Source organism: Schistocerca cancellata, chromosome 6 (genome assembly GCF_023864275.1).
Source record: "Schistocerca cancellata isolate TAMUIC-IGC-003103 chromosome 6, iqSchCanc2.1, whole genome shotgun sequence".
NCBI lineage: Eukaryota > Metazoa > Arthropoda > Insecta > Orthoptera > Acrididae > Schistocerca > Schistocerca cancellata.
In genome coordinates this window covers 262,263,332-262,275,619 of record NC_064631.1, presented here as the reverse complement: position 1 = coordinate 262,275,619, position 12,288 = coordinate 262,263,332, and the positions used below count along the sequence as shown (strand labels likewise).

The 12,288-nt window shown below is 36.5% G+C and overlaps 1 protein-coding gene across 6 annotated transcripts in view; it reads right to left on the bottom strand.

The window, feature by feature from the left end:
- LOC126191570 (RNA-binding protein 39) overlaps positions 1-12,288 on the bottom strand; it is a 65,453-nt gene that overhangs the window by 9,083 nt on the left and 44,082 nt on the right. For all 6 annotated transcript variants that reach the window (XM_049932493.1, XM_049932494.1, XM_049932495.1 and 3 more), the window contains 5 exons: positions 9,830-9,947; positions 7,906-7,998; positions 7,529-7,798; positions 3,830-4,034; positions 3,393-3,528 (listed from right to left, as the gene is read on the bottom strand). In XM_049932493.1, coding sequence (XP_049788450.1) covers positions 3,393-3,528; positions 3,830-4,034; positions 7,529-7,798; positions 7,906-7,998; positions 9,830-9,947 — 822 coding nt within the window. The remainder of the gene's footprint in view (positions 1-3,392; positions 3,529-3,829; positions 4,035-7,528; positions 7,799-7,905; positions 7,999-9,829; positions 9,948-12,288) is intronic.

Below are 12,288 nucleotides of genomic sequence, written 5' to 3'. Positions count from 1 at the left end.
TCTAGATATTTTGTTGTTTTTTATTTTTTTTTATTAGAAAGATGATTACCTTCTGATTACAAAGAAATCCTCCATTTGTACTTACCTGTCAAAGTTCTTTTACTATAGCATTCTGAAATTATTATAATTTATGGAATTCTTTTTTTTTCTTCAAAAATGCCAATCCATAAAATCTTTATTTTTTCTGTTGATTAGTACCATATAGTTTTACATTCCCTGAAAAGGAGAGAAATGGAGAGCTTCCACTTTTCAGTTGGACAGGTTTGATTTTAGAAATCCCCCCCCACACACACATATGTATGTCTTCACTGAAGTTCTTTCTTACTAATTTCTTTGTTACAGTGTTTATTTCTATTGTCTTGGTTGCAGTTATCTACTTTTTGTGTTACAAATGTTTTGACAGAATAACAACAAGGTGAACAAGATGAAGCCTCCCATGGTGCAGATGAACAGAAGAAGAATTGAATACCCTGAGTCATTCAACTACAGAGGTAGGTGTTAGTCCTGTTAAGAAACTGTGGTCAGTGAAGAGTTATAAGCTCTGTGCATCAAAGTGCAAATAAATTACTAAAGCTATGGATGAGTACACTACAGCAAAACTGACCACACCCTTCAAAGTAGAAATTCCATCAAATGAACCAAAGCACTATTGCACCTCTTGTCAGGAATTTTTCACAATATCAATTCAGCCGTTTAATACTGGGCATCCTACAGTGAAGATGTGTAAGTTTCAGCTATTATTCCAGAGACATTAAAAAATTTTGGACCATGTTCCACCAGTATCAAAGTACATGGTAGACAAATCAAGAAACGTGAGATCTGTAAAAGGAGTCTGTGGGAAGACCAGATTCCTATTATGGTCATCCTGTAGAAGCAGCTCAAGTTCAAACAGTGCTGTCATTTTATCTGGCAGATAAATGGGACTGTTCTCACCAGACTGCCAACAAAAAGACACTATAACTGTAACAGGTGAAGGTCAAAAAGTTGTGAAAGTGAAGAGAGACATGATACGCAGTATTAAAGAAACTTATGCAATTTATACAAACAACTATACAACTTCACAAGATCAAAATTTTATGCGCTGCGATGTAAGTGGGTAGTTCCACACCAACCTAGAGATGTCCGTTTATGTGTGTACTGCACAAATTTTGAACTTTGTGTGGGAACTTTGAAGAACTTACTGGAGCACGTGACATGTGACACCTCGGTTGGGCGTGCAAAGTCATCATTGTGATGCAAAGCGAGAAATTTGTTTATTTCAAGAATCTCGTGACTGGACTGGAATGGGAGGACTGTCTTTACAGACACTTGGCCTGGAAGACGTAGCAGATAACTCTGCAGAAATTACATATGTGCCATGGGAGGAAAAAAACTAATTAAGAAAACTGTTGTCTTTGACAGTTTAATTGATGAGCTCGGTAAATGGTCAGTGAATGCAGTAACACACCAGCATCTGAAGAAATTTTCAACAACACATTGCAGAAGTGAAAGGATATGTACAGGCTGAAGAACTATGTTTAGTGCTTCACTGTGATTTTGCTGAGAAGACTAACTCTCCCACAAGAAGTACAATGGTATCATTGGAGTAATGACCAGGTTTCACTTTTTACAGGCGTGACATATTTTCAAAACAATACCACAAGTGTTGCAGTTATAAGGTATGCTTTGCTAGCAATGTGCAAAATTCTTCAACTGCAAACAGGGGCAGAGAAGATAATTATTTGTGATGGTGCTCCTAGTCATTTTAAAAATTATTTCCACACCAAATACAGCTGCGATTCAAAATGCTGAGGATTTTACGAGAGTCGTTAAATCTTAAGACATCCACAGCCCTCATTCTTTCGTACAAACACAAAATCGAAGAATTCAGTGGGCAAAAAAAAGAAGAATTGTCCAAACAAACTACTCCTGTGAAAAGAATTCAGAAGACATTTTTGGACTCAAAGTGATGGCGAACTCATATTGCATGCACTTTAAAGAGTAAGAAAGAAGAAATCTCGTTTGTTCGGCCAACACCTCAGAAACAGTAGGCTAATATTCACATTCACAAACTGAGAAGGGGGATGTTTGTGGCGCATGTGTATGACTGTCACTGGTGGATTTGCACAGATTATAGACCCCAGTTAAGGGTTAAACAAAATTGTAGTGAACTTTATGCTACCACGTGGACCAGCTGCTGGATATAGGTTTCCTGCTTAAGGACAGCAACAACGCCATCAGTGCTCACTTCCTGTTTATAGTGTTTTGAAGATTGTAAGTGCTCCAGTTCCCATTGGTTCAACAGGAAGGCATTACTCTATATCAAAGGAAGATACTGAAGCAGCGGAACACATTTTTAGTTCATTGACTGGCTAATTTCAGTACAAAACAGAGTACACAGAAGTTGTATAAATTGAAACTTTTAAGTCTTTGGACCTTTCACATACATTTTGGAACGATTTAAAATGCTTGAAAAATGAGTCTCTTACTCATCTTTCAAAACTAAAATTATGTTAAATAAGGCTAGGTTTTGATTTTTAATAAGCCTGTTATGTGATAATATGGGAATGATTATTATTATTATTATTATTATTATTATTATTATTATTATTCCCATATTATCATTGATGCATGGCAAAAATTTCAATTGTTTGTACATGTTCAACCTAAAAGTGGAAGCTCTCTTTTCAGGGAACATAGAACTATATGGTAATAATCAACAGAGAGGTAAATAAATAAAAAAAATTAAAAACAAATCAAAATTTTATGGATTGGCATTTTTGGAAAAAAAATCCATAAATTATATAAAGTTCAGAATGCTATAGTAAAATAACTGACACGTAAGTCCCAACAGAGGATTTGTTTGTAATCATAAAGCAATTATCTTTAAAATAAAAAATGCCCAAACAAAATATCTTAAACTGTTCCTGGGGTACAGCATTTTAAATTTTTTTCCAAAATTTGCGTCTTCAAAGTGGCATGCGCAATGTCATCTTTGGAGGGCTGTATCTGAGAGCAAAAATTTTTCTGGAGGAAACCAAAAAATACGTGTTCCTTACGTAGGCCTTCATTTTAACATATGCTAAATTCAATAACATCTGAAACTATGAAGGTAAGATTTTTCCAAGCCTGCCTGAACTGATATGGACTATGACCACATCTGATATCATAACAAACACCAAATGACTCTTTAACCTTATAAAATCTATGCTGCAAAAATTGTTTCTAAACTGATAAAACAAGATGATGATAATAAGAGAAAACGCCTCCTTGCCTCTTTGTGCATCATCATCATCATCATCATCATCATCCACATAGTGTGCAGAGATGTAAACACACTTATAAGGAGGGAGGGAGGCAGGAAGTAATTAACACAAGGTTCATGTTACAAGTGAATACTTGTTAATACTTACGTAGAAGGGTCGAACATGTTTGCCAACATAAAGCATTGTGTGGCAATTGGGGGTGTTGTTTGCTGCATTGGGAGAGCTCCAGCAGAATTTAAGTTTAATGCTGTTGCTGCAGCCTGAGGAATCTGCATTCCTGTACCTGCATGGAAAATACATTAATTCCACTGTTTAACATACATACAGTATTTCATATACTACTACTATGAAAACAAATCCGCAATTATTCCATATTGTGTGTTCATAATGAGTATTAACAGTCTACTCTTAACAAACTGCAAAGACCCATGTTCATGGTACAATGGGGACACGATAACATTTCAGCACAAACATACTCAAACAATAATAAAATTATATCAATTCAAAAACAATATTTAATAACAAACTAACAAATAACTTTTTGGCAACAGTATCAACATGACAAAACTTAAGCAAATTTGTACCTTCCGCTAACTTGCACATCAGCTGCAATCTGCCAGTCGCACCAAGATCAATTCCTGTCCTGTCTAATTCATCACTGTCCAATATCGACGTACCCTGAGCAGAATCTGATCTCTCAGTTACATTTCCCACCTTCATAGGACGGCCAGCCAATTCAAATCCATTCAACTGCTCTAGTGCTTTCTTGGCATCTTCAGCATTGTGAAACTGAAAGAATCAAAGTAATTTGCATATGAGTGTGTGTGTGTGTGTGGGGGGGGGGGGGGGGGGGGAGCCAAACAAAATATTAAACCGCACAAGAATATGTTAAGTGGTTGCAGCCATCTTCTTTCACAACATTATTTCAAATCAAAGTACTGTATACTCAAGACATAATACCTTCGGAGGATAAAATAACAATAAGTAGTTTTAATTTATTTAATATTACACTACTTTTGTCGTATAGATGAAATTGTTATGGCAGAAACTGCTTCTATAATAGCTCACAGATTTCTACAATTGTGTGTGCCTTCTGTGACCAATTTGGAAAGATAATGTATGCAAGTAGGCATTTGCAAAATAAAAAGGGCACCTATGCTTTAGCACAAAGGCACATCCATGTGCTCCTAAGTTACGCTCTGATCCCATGGCAAACAGAGCATGGCTGAATGGTCTCTGTAAGAAACACTGTGTGTTGCAACAGAGAACTGTCACGTGATTTAACTTCTTAGAATGAAGAAATGCATGTGTGTGTCCACTAGCTAAAGCTGGTATCATGGGAAATTGCTCACACTAGAATGTGGCAGTTTGAAATGCAGGGATTTCGAACTGCGACTTTGTAAGACACTGGTGGAGGTTGTTCCTGAACTATATCATTAACAATGTGGCCAACCTCAACCTCACCAAGCAATTGGACTGAAGAGATTAATCATGTTGCATCAAGGGATTCAATTAAGACTCTCCAGACACCACAAGTGATGAGCGATTCATGCGGCAATTCTACTTTCACGTAAACACAGAAAACTAGTGTATGCTGGCTGACCTGCAAGAGGGAGTTAGGCTTTTTCTCCCTGCACCACTCCTCACCTAATGGGTGTTTGAAGTTCTCATATGCTTATTTTCGCTGACATCTGCTGTGCTGTACTGCCCGCATTGTGGAAGCATGACGAGTGTCTGTGATTGGAGCTGTTGTCATTTATACTTCCACTCTCACCTTGTCAGTTCTACTCATAGCACTGAACGGGTTACACAGCTCACAAAATGGTTTTGCGATAAGCTAACCCAAGCTTATACACTAAAGATTCAAAATCAGTGTTATGCAGATTTTGTGATTGTCAACTGGATAGGAAAAGAAAGATATCCGTGGATCGCTCCGTTCACTGGTGACAAAATGCTGCTCTTTTCCAACAGAGACAATCGTTTTCTCAAAGCTTCAATGGAGCAGAAGGAAGAAAACAGGTAAACACTGTTAAAATAAATAAATAAATAAATAAAAATAAAATAATTTATTTGCAAAAACAAATATTCCACTCAAGAAGCTCTTACTACAGTAAATAAAAACTATTTATTTTCTATCTCCATAACTGCTTTTTTAATTATTTTTCTTCTACAATGAATTTAGTTAATAGGCACATAGTGTGGCAAACAGTTACAAATATTACATTTCTTTTAATAAAGAAGAATAAACTACAACATCAAACAGCTGCTGCACCAAAAATGGATGCAACTTTAGGCAACAATAGTTGCCAAATTTATCAAAAATGGCAGTTAAATTTTAAAGTCCTTGTCAATTACATAAATGGGCAGAACCAAATAAAGCAACCTAGACCACCCAGGCAGAAAGGCCAAGAGCAGGATGAGAAGGTGTGTTTATCAAGTTACAGTTCTTCACAGCACGCCTGCTTGTACCTCAGCAACATTAAGACAAAGCTGTCATCACCTCTAAGGTTGTCTTTAACACCACAGTGCTTTACTTACGTATGATCCTATTTGAGACTGAACACCTTTGAATTCCCCCACCCAATCAATTGTCTGAAATAGCTGTTTTAGAGAGACATATAGTTTGATGCGGACACCACAATTCAATTATTTCACTTATGTAAAAAGAATTAACAAGTTGGTGTGAAAACAGACTATATAGCACCAGATAAAGCAATGAAATTCTTACTAAAAGGGAAGAAACTTACAAATTTGGAAGCAATGATACATCAGTCAAGTCAAAATTATTAGATCAAAATGAGTGATTAAGTGGATTTTTGGTCAATTGAAAGTCAGAGCTCGTGTTCTAAAATCATCTCTGCCCTTTTGCTAGAAATATTAAAGCCTTGTAGCAGTATTCGTAATGCTGGTAGAAGGATAACAGCTGCTATGATGGAAATCTGAATATGGTTGTAATTATTTAAGCCAATAAACAAATTTTGGATTAAAGAAGTTCAAATAAAGGGCAAATTTGTGACAGTGAATGTGTCATGCTGATCACAATGTTTAGCTAACTTATTAATACCATTAGTTCACTGAACCAAAAATAGTCACCCCTAGACACATCATTACAAGCAGCATTTAATAATCGTGTAATTTCGCCCCTGAACATTGCGATCGCCTAGATCCAATTATGAAGTGGACCTACAATGTTGTGCAGGTTCATACCATACAGGTTAAGCCAATTGCTAAGGTTTTGCTCACACTATTCCACCAAATGGCAAGGATGATGATGATGGTATTTTGCTCACTGTTCCAACATGTTCTGCAGATTTCTATTGCAAGTCAATCTAGATATAGTAGGGGGGGGGGGGGGAGAATGTTCAGAAAAGTAGTTACATATTCTTCCAGCCCAATGAACTTTGCTGCTGCAGTCTTGAAAAATAGGGGTTTGCAATAGCCACTTGCGTGGTGACCATCTCCAAATATACACTGCACGTTTTCCCATCACGTTCTCTCAAAAACAGGTTGGAATGGACTTACTTTCACTGCCTGCAATAATTTCAATAGGGTGTGAAAGTACTTTTTATTCACAAACTGTGAAACATGTTCAGTCTCTCTGTCAGGACCAACTTCCAACAACAATGACAATGTTTGGACACCACGTTTATTACAACACTGTTTGTAGACATGCTGTAAGTTCACTATGAAACACATATGAATTCAGCAACTTCACACACCTTATGGCCATCGGCACAGCCGAACATGATTAGACACTCTGACATATCCTTACATTTATCCATGTTTACAGACAATGTCTGCTTGAAATATGTATGTCTCACAAACACTACTGACATGCTCACATAGAGGCTGTGCGTGCATGGTTGAGCAAGTGACTATCGCTTAACGATTCATCTGTGTGCACACTGGGGTAACTAATTTTTTGTCTGGAAAGCTAACAATAATGATAAAACTGATACAATGCAATGAGAAAAAAAATTTACCAATTCTATAATTAGAGAGTTTATTATTTTATGAATACTGCGTATAGAATCTGAATGTTTTTTCCATGATGTCTCAACAAATAGGCAATACAATATGTAAGTCTTTATTTATTTAATATCATACCACCATCTTAAAACACACACTACTCAGCAGTAATATACTTTAAATTGAAGCAAACACCTCTTTACATAATGGAAACTATTATTAATTCAGTCAATTTGTACACATTTACACAGCTCATTAAACTGCAAACAATCTTAACTTTTAGTTTGAAAATGTATGCAGTGAACTATACATACCGTCAGGAAACCATAGCCTTTCGACCTTCCTGTCTCTGGGTCTATGATCAACTGGATATTGTCAATCTTTCCAAAAGGTTCGAAAATACCGCGCAGCATATCTTCTGTAATATTAAAGTGCAGAGACCCCACATAAAGTCTCATTGGGCCACTGTTTCCTTTAGGCACAACCATATTTGGCATTGTATTGCCTGCCCTGTTTTTCTCAGCCTGAGTGTGCTGAACTATAATGGGAATACCAAGCAGCTTTTGTCCTGACAAACCAAGTGCCTAGAGAGAAACACAGTTTGTCAAAGTTGCATTACTACACAAATTCCACAGTCTGAACATTTCAGCCGATGTATATAAATGCAAAACAAGGTTTAAATAATACATACCAAAGGGACAGATTCAGGATCCCTGAATTCAACATAAGCTATGCCTTTAAAACGGCGAGTTTTGTTGCAAGTGATAAGCCTGACGTCTCTAACCTAGAAATGAGGAAAGTAACTGTAAGTTCTGAAGATTATGAACGAAATATAGCATTTTTCACCATTTAGTGTTTTAACTACTTCATTTAACAAGTCAAAAATATAGAAATGTTAGTTCAATGTAATGTGCATGAGATAACAACAAACTCTCTCACACAGACAAATCACAGAACTTCATTTTCTTTAGCATATTATTTCCCCCCAAACACCACTGTAAATGTATGCTTGGGTCTACAAATATGCGTAGACACACACACACACACACACACACACACACACACACACACACACACACACACACACACACACACACACAGACTTTTTTTATAGCTAAATTCAGTTGTAATTTATACATACATTTTCATGTGCATTCACACTTTTCACATCTTTGGCTGGAGAGGTGAAAGCTGTAACTAACCTGTGATACAATCAGGCTCTTTTCTCCTGCGTGGAATGTCCGAAACTCAATTTTTCTCATCCATTTCACAGCTGTTCTCAGCTCAAAGCCACACTATTGTTTGTAATCTATGGTTCACAAACAGGAGTTCTATTTTAATAAGCTTTGCAGTTAACATAGTATAGTATTTTACTGGTTTTTACTTTGTGACCCCCCCATAACCCCCTTAACACAAAGAAGGAATGGCTAAATTAACAAATAAAACCTTCACTTCACTTTAATGAATGTTAAGAGCCCCCATTTCACAGATTTAGTGGGAACTATAATTGGAAATACAAAATTTCCTACATGAAAATTTTCCACTAGAATATGCCAAACTAACTCTGTACTGTGTATCATAAAAAACAAAAAAATTAAACAACATTTGCCACAAAGCATAAAACAGCCAATATTTTGTTTCCTCAATGGTCACGAGAATGGTACAAACACTCAAAATTATGAATATACTGTAATTACACAAACTTTTTTCAGAAGAATCTAATTTTACCATTCGTTAGCAGTAGAGCCAGTAGTTGGATTGTCTCCAAAGTGTTCTTTGAATATGAATCGTGCACTGATTAAATTTTCAAGCCGCCACTGCCTCTCTCCTCATGTCTAAAGAGTCTTGAGGTGGAACAATGCCTATGGCCCAAGAAGTGAAAATCTTATGCAACCCCTTCTCAAATGTTCACATTGGAGGAACACGAGTCAACATTTCAAAACAGATGGCTCACATTTCACTGCCATTCAAACTTCATTAATATTATGAAAAAGTTTTTGCAAAACAAAGTGTCACTAGCAAAACAAGTAACCTCAAACAGTGAGTGACATTTCTAATAACACATGAATTCTTTGGAACACAGCCTGCCTGTCATTCACTTCATAATTTTTAATGGCTTTTAATTTCCTTGGTTTTCCCCTTTTCTGGTCTAACACTTAAGTCCTCTAACCACCTTCCTGTTAGCTGCCCCCTCCTCCCCCCCCCCCCCAATATTTGTTAACTATAAATTACTCCACATCTGATTAACTATCCCGGTCTCATATTATACTGCCATCTTCAGACCTAGAAGTTTCCTGTGTCTACTATTTTACTCATATATAATATCTAGTATGAAACCAATTACTTTCCATCATTTGACTGCTACTGTTCATTCTTCGTAATTAAGTTTGCATGTTATGTAGATAAAATACAGCATTTTCTGTTGCACAATTCTTGCATTTTTATCTGTGCGTATCTCAAATACCCCTTTTTTAATTTAAACATTGCTAAGAATTTTCCTTAGTCTTCACCTGTCGAAAACAATTTTGTGTCTTCAATGCTCAGAACAATAATTTATAAACAACACAACGGATTGTTTCAAAGTGATGTGTGTGATTATTATTATACGTTCTTACTTTTCCAACAGATGAGAAAAATTCTTCCAGGTCTCTTGCTCTGATTCTCTGTGACAACTGCATGCAAAAGACAGTCCGTGCATCACGTTCTTCAGGAGCAAGATCATCAGTGGCACCCCTGTTAAGAAAAAATATATCTATTTACTGAAAATTCAAGTAACATTTTAGTTATAAATTAATTAGAAATGGTTCAAATGGCTCTGAGCATTATGGGACTTAACATCTGAGGTCATCAGTCCCCTAGACTTAGAACTACTTAAACCTAACTAACATAAGGACATCACACACATCCATGCCCGAGGCAGGATTCGAACCTGCGACCGTAGCAGCAGCGCGGTTCCTGTCTGAAGCGCCTATAACCGCTCGGCCACAGCGGCCGCATAGTAAATAGATAGAATAACCAGCTAAAATGTGTCGGAGTGTTTTTCTTATAACAGCTGTCACACAGCTCTACCACTATAGCAGTGTGTCACCTCCCCCCCCCTTCTTCTACCCCACCCCAGAGCAACAGGGGCTGAAATCTGATTACCAATGTGGGTTTGTACCACCATGAATTGTGTAGACAATCATAAGCTACGTGAAAAATCTTGTTATTAGTCCACTGGAAATCCACATTATATAAAATGATAATGTCAGTTATATTCTATACCAAAAAGAATTGATATCTTATGCTAATTAATCAGTTCGTATTGTGTGAGATATCTATAAGCAGGTTTAGCAGCAATAACTAAACAGAGCAGACAGTAACATGAGGAAATAATATCTTATCAAATATTGTACTTTTCATTTCTATTAATCACCAAGAGGAAACTACATCATAATTATCTAAATAGCATGTGGAAAATTAAGGGTTCAACTGCATTATCTGTTTAAGGTTGTCCAAATTGGCTGATGTGTGTGAGAGAACAGAAAGAATGATGGCAGATGAAACACACTCAACAACAATTGTAAAAAAAAAACCATGTAACACAGTCAATGAGCCATGAGAATGTTCATACAAGTTCTAACAGATATTTGACTGTGATAAAATTGATACTGCTGTGAGATACATGTTTATCCCTTTCTTTATCAAGGTGATTGTTTTATCTATGTAACTTCATATTTATTGTGGATATACAAGAGCCTTTGATACTATCCATTGACTTTGACCAATGACATCACAACAAGGACCAAAACACACAACACAAACATTGGGGAGGGGGGTTGATATGGGGGAGGAGACCAAACAGCGAAGTCATCAGTCTCATCGGATTAGGGAAGGAAGTCGGCCGTGCCCTTTCAAAGGAACCATCACGGCATTTGCCTGAAGTGATTTAGGGAAATCACGGAAAACCTGAATCAGGATGGCCGGACACGGGATTCAACCGCCGTCCTCCCGAAGGCGAGTACAATGTTCTAACCACTGCGCCACCTCGCTCGGTCAACACAAATATGATTTCAAAATGACAACCAATGACATTACTCACTGTCAAGATGCCAAAATCTTAGCATCAAATTTAGAATTGTAGAAATTCTTAATAATAAATGCTGAAGCTAATGGGACAACCACCAGTGCTTGGAGGTTCTGAGTGGGGACAAACTAAAATAACAGCCACAAAATTATGGTAATAGCAAAATATACAAAATGACACAACCAGAGAAACATAAAATGGCTGGTTTCAAAGATGCCAAAAGCATTAAACTAGCATGATCCACCTTTAGTATGTATCAAATCATCAGTTGACTTTTATAGTTCAACTTAAACACAGAAAAAAAAAAAAAAAAAAGCAATGTAAAAAGCCAAAAAGTGACACCAATATACATGGCCAAAAGTAATGTGAAGTAACAAAGCACAGTGTGTAATACAACACCTAACTACAAAGCTCAATTTAAAATGCTAATACCAATACAAAAAGCCAAAAACACAAAACAATACAAAATATCAAGAAGCAATATCAATACACATAGCCAAAAATTGTGGAAATCAACAAAACATTGTATCAAAAGAAAGCAAAGTGTTAATAAAAGGTAACATCACCATAACACAAAATAGCCTTGATCTCTCAAAATAAGTAGTAAACTAGGCAAGATTTTTATATTCAAAAGGAAAATGTATTCATAAATAATTCCAAATTCATGTAAATTGTAGTAACTGTTTTCACCCATTACTATGACAACCAAATAGAAAGTTTAATCTCTGACTGATGACTATCATCATCCAGCACAACACTTCCATGCCACAGATCAAAACAAAGGCAATGTCAAAGTCTCAAGTTGGCCATTTCTAGCTAACATCTGCAGACTCTTTTCCTTAAAAGAGAGAGAGAGAGAGAGAGAGAGAGAGAGAGAGAGAGAGAGAGAGAGAGAGCGCAATGTAAAACCATCCTACACTATAAAATAAATCAATTACTACAGGTGACTACTGTGAAAACCAAAAATGCATAATAATGGCAGTAATTTAACGTCAGTAACAGGTTCTC